The sequence below is a fragment of the Nestor notabilis genome, unplaced genomic scaffold, assembly GCF_000696875.1.
Source record: "Nestor notabilis isolate BGI_N333 unplaced genomic scaffold, ASM69687v1 scaffold22868, whole genome shotgun sequence".
Classification (NCBI taxonomy): Eukaryota; Metazoa; Chordata; class Aves; order Psittaciformes; family Psittacidae; genus Nestor; species Nestor notabilis.
This window is the reverse complement of record NW_009939001.1, coordinates 4,453-15,975: the sequence shown is the minus strand read 5'-3', so window position 1 is coordinate 15,975 and position 11,523 is coordinate 4,453. Positions and strand designations below refer to the sequence as shown.

At 40.3% G+C, this 11,523-nt stretch overlaps 1 protein-coding gene across 3 annotated transcripts; it reads left to right on the top strand.

Moving 5' to 3' along the window:
• Positions 1–198: 198 nt before the first annotated feature.
• Positions 199–6,506, top strand: LOC104401263 (myosin regulatory light chain 2, smooth muscle minor isoform). Of its 3 annotated transcripts, none has more exons than XM_010019654.1 (4): positions 199–225; positions 4,458–4,655; positions 4,790–4,951; positions 6,011–6,506. In XM_010019654.1, the coding sequence occupies exons 2-4, from the start codon at positions 4,472–4,474 to the stop codon at positions 6,181–6,183; spliced, it is 519 nt and encodes a 172-aa protein (XP_010017956.1). In that variant the 5' UTR covers positions 199–225; positions 4,458–4,471; the 3' UTR covers positions 6,184–6,506. The 3 variants fall into 3 exon arrangements, with proteins under 3 accessions (XP_010017956.1, XP_010017955.1, XP_010017957.1); XM_010019653.1 differs by lacking the exon at positions 199–225 and adding an exon at positions 2,725–2,788; XM_010019655.1 differs by lacking the exons at positions 199–225; positions 4,790–4,951 and having other exon boundaries at positions 4,472–4,655; positions 6,011–6,500.
• Positions 6,507–11,523: the final 5,017 nt, after the last annotated feature.

The window sequence follows — 11,523 nt, the reverse complement described above, 5'->3', positions numbered from 1 at the left end:
ATCGACCCTCCGCGGTCGTTTCCTCACTATAGTTAGAGCAGGGGAAGGGCCAGTGTGAAAGCTTCCGTGGCTGAGATAGCAGGAGAGGCCTTGAATCTGCCCTTTCCTGCGTACGTTTTGAAATAACCATGGCCGCGACAGAGCTCAGAGGGACAGCTCGTAAGGGTTTCCGCTGTCTGACTTGCAGACGGAGACCCTGTGGAATCGCAGGCACTGGATTTTGAGGCAGGGGTTGATCCTCTGAAAGGGGTTAGGAAAACTTATTCATGAGGAGGCAGGTTTGACTCCTGTGAAAGGGTTTAGGAAAACTTATTCATGAGGAGTGCATTAAGCTGACTTTCAAAACAGAGATGGCATGGTATTTTTTTATTTCCTTTTGTTAAAGTGTAAAAAGTGTAGTCTGCTCTTTATAAAGCTTTGCTACAGATCAGATCAGAGAGCCATAGTCTTATCTCTTCCTGCTACCACCCAGGCTGTGATGGATGCGTGGTTGTACCTGATGCTGTAATTGATTGTGGACAGAACTTGGGATTGAGCTTTGCGGATGACTTTTGAATTTGGTGATTGAAAGGAAGGTGATTCTTATCTTAGTTCACATACAGGCTTTCTTGAGTGTGGGTTATGGGGCTTTATTATGTGGCTGTTTTGTTTGTGGGTTGTTTGGGTTTTTATTTCGAACATAAACTCATAGAATATCAGGTTGGAAGGAACCTCAAGGATCATCTGACCCAACCTTTCTAGGCAAGCCATGACCTAGACTAGATGTCCCAGCACCCTGTCCAGCTGAATCTTCAAAGCGTCCAGTGTTGGGGAATCCACTGCTTCCCTGGGGAAGTTATTCCAATGGCTGATTGCTCTCTTTGTGAAAAATTTTAATGTTGTGTCCAATCAGAATCTCTGCAGGTGTAACTTGTGGTCCTCACCTCTGTCTTTTCCATGTGACTCCTTGTAAAAAGAGAGTCTCCATCTTCTCTGTAGTCACCCTTTAAATACTGGAACAAACTTTGCATGATAGACATCCCCAGTCATTACAAAACCAATGTTGAAACGTGAGGGTATTTTCTGAAATGTAACTTTTGGTCACTGCCTCTAACAGATCCAGCCTGCAGCACTGTTAGTGGGTTATAAAATTTCATATGTTATTGTCTGGCTCAAGCTCTTCAGTTGCTCGGTTTTGTTTCCTCCTGTGTCTATCCTTTGCCCAGAGGTAAGGACCACAGATGACTTTCTGTGCTTCTGTAGTTTGATATCAGTTGCTTGATATCAAAGCAAATGAATGTACATGTGCAAGCAGCACAGTGCAGCACATGCTATTACCACCTTTCTATTCCTTTTTTTTTTTTTATGTTAAAATCTTCCCAAATAGAGGTTATGTTTTTGGAAATATCTTATAGCAAGTTTACAGGCAAGGTCTTGCATTAGGAGCTTTGAACTAAACTTGAACTGTTTCCAAACCAAGCCCCAGACCATTCAGTGCATCATAGTTTTAAACAACAGACTAAACCTGCCTGTCATGACCTGTACTATCTAACAGGAAGTATTTCCACTTTACATCTACTGAGATTCTTCTATTTTCAGCCTATACATATCCTATTTCAATTATAAAAGCATGGGAGTTTTTTATATATAGATGACCCGTTGGATTTATTGGGTAAAATCCTATTTTCTCTAAAATTAGTGGGTCCGGTGCTTGACTCAGGATTGTTCTGGCTCCCTACATCAGTCACTGTTGTACATGGAGAGGTATACTACATGTAAACACTCTGAACTTTTTCATCTTGAATGGATCTTCTTTGGCTAACAGGATTGATGTCCTTGTTTGTCTGAGCACTTTCAAATTTATCACCCTTTTTCTGACAAGAGTTGTCCAGAATGGAGTGCATCAAATGGGCACAGCTGCACCAGACTTGTGCTGGCAGGCACCACAATCTCTTGAGACACAATGTTTCTCTACATGCAGGCTGACAGGTCTCAAAGTGAAGGAGTTGTGCATTCTTATTCCATACAGCTGCCTCCCGAGCCTGCTGGAGAGAAACTCGAAGAATAATATTGCAAACATTAGCAAATTTTGTATCTTCTCTAGTACAGTGTTCTGATTCGGCAATCTTCCAAACCATTAAAAAGAGGTTCTCCTCTTGCCATGTGCAGCTACAGCTGGCAGCAGTCTCCTTGTTACTGCCTCTTGACTAGGTTGGAATTGTACATGAGAGAATCACATGTAGCAGCTTGCTGGGAGTGCTGCCTTGCAGCACATGCAAAGTGAACTTCTCTGACCACATCCTGAAAACTACTGTTGACTCTATTTTTGGGTAGTGGAACTTTCAATAAATAATTTGGAGTTTAACAGTAATTTGCATTAGTATTTTTACTGAGGTGAGAAAAACGCTGAAGTTATGCCCATCCCTTGACTGCAGCTTGAAAGCAAACTACCTTATTGTCTTCATAAGTATCTAGATGTCAGGAGTTCATGTTTATTTGTTGTAATGTTGAAGTATTTGTTGGAGACCAGACATGTCTGATAGCTTGTGGTTAGTGAATGCAATGAAGAGAACTTCAGCGCTGAAGGATGTGTGGTTGCATTTCATAAGCTATTTTTAGTTCAGGACATAATGGTTTGTTTTATACGTCAGAGGAACGTTGTATATGCACGTAGGATTTAAAAGTGTGGAATTAGCAGGGGAGATCAGTAACGCTCTTTGTAGACAGACTGAGAAGGACATAACCATGGAATATCCTTTTATGATCCAGATGGTTGGTACAGCCTGTCAGGTACCTGATAAAAAGCAAGGTAAAACGTCTTTCCTTTTAATTGAAAACAAAACAAGCAAACAAAGAAAACCCAAACTAACTGCTTTTTGCCTGAATATTGGGATTGATTAACCATGTATTGGAGCTACTTTTCTTAAATTTACTCCCTTTTTTTTAAAAGGATGAATCAGAGTGAGTGACTTCAGTCTTGCTTTTCAGGAGTCTAACAAAATATTGTAACTTTGAGCAAATTGTCCAAGAAACAGAACCGTGCCATGACTCCGATTAAATTGCATTTCTGACCAGATAATTTTTAAGTTACAAAATTAATACTTGGTGTAAATTTCAAACTGTTGGTATTCTTGTGACTGCAGGTGAAGCTTAAATTTGTCCTATTTCAGGACACAGTTGGTGCAGTGCTCCTTGTAAAATTCAAAGTAGAGGATAGAAGGAACGTGCTTTGCATAACACTTGGTTTGGGCATAATAAAGGATGATAGCAGCATGGATTGCTTGCATTAGATAAAACTAAGGCATAGAGGTGAAAGAAGACTTTGGGAAACAACATTAAGCAGGGCCTACTTTCTTTTGATACAGTAGCAATGTTGAGGTCTTTTGTGTTTGCTTTTCAGTCAATGACTCAGCCTTTCCTGTGTGTGCTGTCAACCATAGTTGATCACTAAATTGTATCTTCCCAGATAAATAGAAGCAGTTAACTCGAAAGCCTCCCTTCTACCCTATTTGTATCAGTGTTAAAACGTGAACTGCCACATTTATTTCTTCATTTGATAGCTCAAAAAACAATGAAATCAGTATATTTGATACATGAAACTATATAAAGACTTTATAAGAATAGATAAATGTTTTGAAAGGTTGACAATTTAAGAGAAACCATCTTCAGATTTCTATTCTGAAACTTCTACTTCTATTATGTTGTTAATTTATTTTGGAGAGAGTATGCTTGCATTTGTGTTGTGTAATAGCTCCACTGTGTAACAGAATAGCAATGTAGTGCTTTTGAACCAAGTCAGCGTCCTTTCTCCAACACGCACAATCCCCTAGTTAACTGTGATGAAAGAACTGTAGTAGGAGTTCTTTGGCAGATCTCTCTCCCAGCACCATGCAGAAATCTGCACAAAAACCACAGGCTCTCACCAGGGTCATTCTGCGTCCTGAGACCTATTGCTCTTTTAATGGCAGCTATTCTAAGAAAATGTTATCTAGAGCCTAAAATACTCTTCTCCTGACAAATGTTAGTTTAGCATACTGCTCGACTGACTTAACCGCTACGTACTATACCAGGTTGGCAGCCCATACCCTTCTACATGGTAGGTCAGCAGTGCCTCCTAAACTGCTATGTATGTAGTCATCTTAATTTGTGGAAGGTGCAGATAAAGTACTGAATCAGCAACAAAAGCATTATGTGAGTTTCAGTTCAAGAACTTACAATTTGATTTGGTTTCCTAATGTAGCCTGCTGGTGGCCTACAGTGCCCAGTCCCTGAGTCTGAAAAGATGTGCTTAGTAGCAAGTGAAAGCAGAATGAAATAAAATGAAGCTGGAGATACTAAATAATATGTTTATAACCAATTGTTGTAAGCAAATTCACATTTACAACATAGAATTTGATAGTCCTTTATCCACCCCTCTCCCAAGGACTTACAGTCTGGTTTAAGAAGGCTAAATCTTGTGTCTGTGTCTGTTTCTCTAGAACCAACAGCCAACATGTCCAGCAAAAGGGCAAAGACGAAGACCACCAAGAAGCGCCCTCAGCGCGCCACTTCCAATGTGTTTGCGATGTTTGATCAGTCCCAGATTCAGGAATTCAAGGAGGCCTTCAACATGATCGACCAGAACAGGGATGGCTTCATTGATAAGGAGGACTTGCATGACATGCTCGCCTCCCTTGGTAAGGTCACTTTTCTGTTTGTGGTTGACAGGCAAATTTATGCTGTTACAATTAGAATAATGGAGTCGGGGGTATGCTCTTTAGGTTACTTTTAGTTTGAAAGCGAAATCATCTATGAATCCCTTTATTTGTAGGAAAGAATCCAACGGATGAATATCTAGATTCCATGATGAATGAGGCTCCAGGCCCCATAAACTTCACAATGTTCCTCACAATGTTTGGTGAGAAGTTAAATGGCACCGACCCGGAAGACGTAATCAGGAATGCTTTTGCTTGCTTCGATGAAGAAGCAACAGGTACGTAAGCAAAATAACAGTATTCATGTATTACTTCTACCTTTGTAACAATAAATACTTGAATTCATAGAAGTGGTGATGATTTTTTTAGCTGTGAAAATTCAGATGTCTGCAAACTAAAAATCATGCCTGTGTCCCCATCAGCTGAAATTACTTTAAATTTCACTTTAAAATTTACACTATAAAACTTAAGATCCCAGACTTGTAGCCCTTTGGTAGCATTCAAGACGGAAGGTAAAGAAGATGTTGATTTGAGAACCAGGGTCTTAAATTTTTCCCGATTTAAAATTCAGCTTTAGGGACACTTTTGTGAGGGCACTCCTTGTCTTCAAAGCTGTTGTGCTTTTATGAACTTGTTTTCTGTCAGCAACTTCTATCCACCTTCTCTTTATTAAGTTGAACTTACAGGAGAAGAAACTGAATACAAGAAAATCTTTGTGTGACTCACAAGAGTGCTGATAGGAGTCACAAGTTATATAAGGCTGCTCGTTTACTAATCAATGCCCCAAATGTGTGCAACCAGTCTAGTAAGTCTGAGTTTTGTCACTGGTTTAAGATCAATTTAAAATCTTTGAAGTATTTCAAACTTTCCGTGTTTTCATGCACTTGAACATTGGTAGTTGCCAAGTTCTGTAAATTTGGGTGATTTTTTTAGTGATTTTCATTAGGAATGTTCAAGACTAACAGATCCCCTTTGTGTAAAATAATACACAATTGTTAAAGGCTTTTGGTACTACCAGGAGTATAGCCTGGCTATTTGGAAGAAGGTCCAATACATATACTGACAAATTTGTATATTTTTTGAAGCAACACAGGCCAATCATAAGATAGCCTTTATTTGAAGTAGTGAGACCAGGCAAATTAACTAAGAGGCTTAATTAGATGCTTGTAATTAATTTGCAACTGTAGTAATAGGCTTTAATGGCTTTGTTTTCATTTGACAACAAAGACTGTAGCTATCTTTAAATGGAACAAATTTGGAGTAAGACATTATCATCCATCTGTTAGCAGATAAATATAACCTCCTTTTTTCTTATGTCCTCGTACATTTTGTTCCAGGGTTCATCCAAGAAGACTACCTGCGAGAGCTGCTCACCACAATGGGAGACAGGTTCACAGATGAGGAGGTAGATGAGCTGTACAGGGAGGCACCCATTGACAAAAAGGGGAACTTCAACTATATTGAGTTCACACGCATCCTGAAACATGGAGCAAAAGACAAGGATGACTGAGCAGATCCCCGGATATCTGCAGATTATCTCTACGCTTACGTTTATTTTTGAGGGTTTCTTCCTGATAGAACTTGTTGCATGCGTTTAGCTCTACAGCTTTTGCCTTTCTCAATGTATTTATCTATTCCAGGCCATCTAGGCACATTTGCACCTGTGTAATCAGACTGGAAGTGGGGAAAATATTGTGAGGAAAAGGATATGGGGACAAAGATCCCTGGACTTCTTAGTCCAGGAAAATAATCTCTATGTTTCTGGTTTAGCTGGATTTTTACATTTTTGTAATAAATGCCATTTTTGAAATAAAGATTGCTATATAGATAAAATACCTCATTCTTTTGTGAAGAATATTTCTATTATGCATTTGTAAATGCAACTGTTAACTGTATTCTACTTGCTGTTGCAAATTAAGCGGGAAAACTCATTTTCCTAATGTTTGGTGTCACAGTTCCAAAATGCGCCTTGCAGTGTGTGCTGATGACTTTAAAAATGCAGCTGTAGAAATCTCTTACCTTGGGTTCTTGAAGTGGGGTCTGACTTAGATCACCACAAGAATGGTTAGGGAAGGTTGTTACAATTGCCTCATTTCCAACAGATACTGTGCCCAGCTTTTATTTCCTGTCAATACTGATATGGTTTTAGCAATACTTTTGTCAGAATTTGCATTCCCATGTGCCAAGTTTTCATGCTGGCTACTGCCAGATCATTAGCAGGGATCAGCATATTTTTTTCCCTTCTGCTGAAGAAAGCTTGTGCAAAGGAGTCTCTCTGAGCTACAGCATCTGTCCTGGCACTAATTAACAGGAGTACCTGGCCAGAAAACCTACATAAAGCTTCATTCTTCTGCAGCTAAGAAGTGTTTGTGTGTGAGAATATTAGCGTTGTTACAAGAATTAACGTGATAAATCCCTGTATATAGATACTGAAGTCCTTCCCACTTTTTAAAAGATCATGCATATTCCTTACTACATTGATACGATGGCTTTTAAGCAAGCAAGAATTGTTGATTGAAAAACAGCTGTGATGATGCTGTTGTCTCAAATACCAAGAAAAGAGGAAAGTTGTTCTCTCAGTTCTTAACATGACTGTGTCCTGCCATAGGTCTCATTGTCTTGGTTACTGCAAGCTGAAAAGTGTAAGGGGGATCTATCTTACCTGCGTATTTATTGAAGTAATGACCTCTTGTCCAGAAACTATTCCTTCAGCTATTTTGCATTACTTAAGACCCCTCTTCCTTGGGGTCTTAAGTTTACCCTTGTAAAGGCTGGGGCAGCTTGTAGTGTAAAGAGGGGTTGTCCCATTTTTTCCATATGGTAGCATGGAGGCTTGGTTGGCTGATCTTGCTCATGTTCCTAGTGTGGCAGCTCCTGAAGATGTTCTGCATTTAGCTTTGTAAATAAGCTAACTTGACAAAGTGTACTTAGTAGGCATACTCTGGTATTCCTGAGTACTTTCTTCCCCTTCTGGGCTTAATTAAAATGAGTTTTCAGCCATTCTTGGCCCAGTTCTGGTCTGCTACCTGGAGCTTAGCCTCAATTTTTCTTTCTCGCCCACTCAGACCATGTTCTTTGGTGCACTTCTTCAGGCTGCTGCACCTACTCCTTTTCTCAAGAGTGTGTTTTTAAACTCAGCACTCTTCAGTGTGGTTACTGAGGTGTTTCTCCATGGGATGCCTGCAAGGTTCTAGCAACAGCTGATCTATTTTTTTTGGAAGGTGGCCTACAAGTACGTATAGAAGTTTTTACCTTCAGTGCCCATGTGACAAAGACAACAGTGGGATCTAGGAAACACTTGCCTTGTTGCACTGTTGCTATGTAGCCTTAAGCCGAAGAACAGTTATGCTGTCACTTCTAGGCTGATCTTGTCACCTCTGTGCAATTAAATATTGCATACATGCAAGCAGCCTTCATGAAGGATAGATGATAGACTATCTTTATTATTTTTTTCCTTTGAATGTCTAAGTGGTGCAAGATTTGGAGGATCAGTTTCCTTCTGTTACGAACACCAGATCCCTAAACCGTTCTTTTCCTGATCCCATCTTCTCAGTAAATTCTAGGTGCTGGTGTGTTACACTGAGTAATTGGCACAGAAGCCAACTGAGTTTTTCTTGCTGGAAGTATTGAAATAGTGATTTTTAAACCATAAATGAGTTACTTAAAATATGGGATCCTCTGTGGGAGGAAACTGTCCAATTGAAAAGCTTCTGTACTGTGGCTCTTGATTCTTGAGCAGCCAGCTGAAATGTGGGATATAGCCGCTAGGTTCCTTGTTGCACTGTGTGGGTGCCACACTCTTGGCTGCTTTCTCTGATGAGGCAGTAGGGGTGGGGAACCACATTAATATATGGATACCTGCTCAGGAAGACATGTTCCTGAGAACTTACAAGGCTGTTGAAGTAAAATTAATGATGACCTTCCAAGTGCTGGTTTCCCTAATATTGGTCTTGTAACACAGATGACCAGTTAACCTGCAAGCAGGCACAAACCCCTTAGCAGGGGAAGGCTACACAGCCAACAGAGCCAGCCAAGAGACCATATAAGAGCATCAGATGTGCTTTGTGGCTAGGCCACAAGGGACGTCCAGACAGCTGAGGCTGCATGCCGAAGCTGTAGGGATGTGTCATCAGTAATCTACTTCCAAAAATAAAAATAACTTTGGTCACTGAAACAGCTTAAGATTCTGATGACTTAGCTTTGCAGTTTACAGTCAAGATCTTGGAGCCTAATCTTTTCTCCCTTGGGGTTCATATATAATGGTCTCCAAGTTCCACGCCAGACTAAGCTTAGGACGAAAAACTATTTACACAGCAGATGCATGCATTTAATAGCCCTACATCTATAGTGGCGTATAATGCCCTGTGAAGCACTGCTGAAAAGCAGTGATTTATTTTGCGTGACCCATTTACCCTGTTCTAAGGCTATATCCACAGAGGCCAAACTGAAGCCAAGGAGCTACTGCAGCTGCATGAGAAACCTCCAGAATGGATGTTATTTGACATGCTGCCAGTATATGCTTGTCTGCTGCTTCCCCCCGATAAGTGTTGCTGGAGATACTGGTAATGCACAACATTTTAACACTCAGGATACACTTGATTTGGCTCTTTACCTGCCTGTACAGGAAAAAAATGTATTTTATCACACAGTGATCAGATGACTGAAGCATTTCACAACATGAAGCCAGCTTAACATACTAGGTCAGCAGCTAACTGATGTCACAGAAATGGTGTTTGTACACTTTGAAGTAAGGATCTGTTTCCCCACTGACCTAAGAACTATCTTTAGACCGCTTGTTTCTAGGATCACCAGGGTATGTTGAGAAACAAAAGTAGCACAGGGGCCCCATCCTGGCATCGGTAACAGTAAGCATTTGTGTCCTGTCCAGTGTATTTGTTCCAAAAAGCTGGAAAATATCTGAAATCTTGTCATCACATGTTCCTTGTGGCCTTTTTCTGTCTTGAATAATATTAACCTATTATATGGCATGTTTCTGGGGAGTTTCAAAGAGCTACGAACAGCTCTTTTACCAGAGTGAAGGCATCCAGACAATCTAAGTCCAAATAACAGATGAGTAATAATCGAAGCAGAGTCAGGAACATTTTAGGTATCAGCAGTTAATCTGCCAGTGGTATTGCCTATGTACCCATGCTCCTGTTTTGGCTTGCTTGCTTCATTTTTCACACTTGACTGAGATTTTTAGATGACCTCCTCCAGCAGAAAAATTATTTAGGATGACAGTAACTCAGAAACAGTACTACAGAAGCCAGGAACAATATAGAGGCAAAATGAAAACAAGTTACCATGAAATGTTGAAAAGCAATACTGTGGCTGTGGGGGAAGTTCCACACAGCTCAGTTTTGTTGTGCTCTGAGCAGCAATTCCACAGAGATCACCATTTTCCTAAACTTTAGATACATTAGATAGAAAATTTTTCATCTTTAAAAAGAAAAGTGGGAGCAAATGGCTGCTCTTCCTGTTTACTCTGCAGCCCGTGGGCCCATATGCACATCCTTCCCCGGGACCACTCATTTTGGGTAGGTAGGAGAGAGCTCTATTGCTGAGAGCAGACAAAACAGGCGGGTTGATATGGCAGCCCACCCTTCAGGAACCACTGCACTGGACCTTGCAAAAAATAACTTGTATTTCAAGTTTCAACAACACACAAAAAAACATTGCCAAGGAATGTTTTCAGACCAAACGTGTGATATTCCCTAGAGAACAGATCATACATAACGGATACATACATCGATCGCATCACAGGGCATAAGGGGTCATGCAGTTTGTATGAATGTAATAAATCTAAGGGAAGGTGTTCACGTTTCTTGGAAGCAGGTAATTAACAGCAGAGCAGGAAATGAAACTGCTTCCTAGAAAATCCCAACAACCGGCTGCATGCAGATTCCTCTGCCACGCAGCCATGATTCACCCTTTAGCAAGCCAGCCTTGCACTTTGGTAACGACTGACAACCACTTGCAAATGCTACATGGTTAGGCAGGTCAAGACTGACTTCGAGGCATGCACCTAAAGGAGCATGTGGTTCGTGACAGCAGTATTTATTTTAGCATTCTTATAAACCATCACTGCTCAGTTTTGCAAGATTAAATCCTCAATTTGTAATTTCCTCACTGACTATTTCGGGGTACCAGTGAGTGCAACCTCACTAAATATTAAGCTATGTTTGGGTTTTTTCTTTGTCAGTGTTGTTTTTTCTTTGTGCATGCATAGCTCCTCGGGAGTTAAAAGGCAGCATTTCACAAGAATTTCCAGCCTTTGTCTAGCATATTTAAGTGAGTGGGTGTAAAATGGGGCCTGCAAGCCCTCTCTTAATATGTGCTAAAATAGAGCTGGCATCAGAAACAAGTGACTTGAGCCTTGACTTGGCATTGTATCTTACAGATACTGGGGTTTTTTACCTCTATCACCTTCTTCTTCTCCCTTATAACACAATAGGTTTTATACTGGCAGCATCTTACCATCCCACAAGCAGCATGTTGAGTTTGAAATTGCTCCACCAACCAAACTTGCATGGGTATCAGCTAAAGAAAACTGGTAACACCTTACTTTTTATATGTCAAACACCTGACTGAATATGCTCCTTATTTTCCAAGTATGTTTTAAAATACCATTTTAGGCCTTCAGCCAAGCATGAGCATATTTAATTTTATTGTTTGTACATACACATTGTCAGACAGATACAAACACGAATTTAACACAGGAGAGGGCAAAGAGGTATGTTCTTAAGTTATCAGAATTACTTATGTGTGTTTGAAAGACTTGGAGGCGTCACCCTCTTCTCACTAAGAATACCTTATGAACACTTATTTTTGCATGTCACTTACAAACATT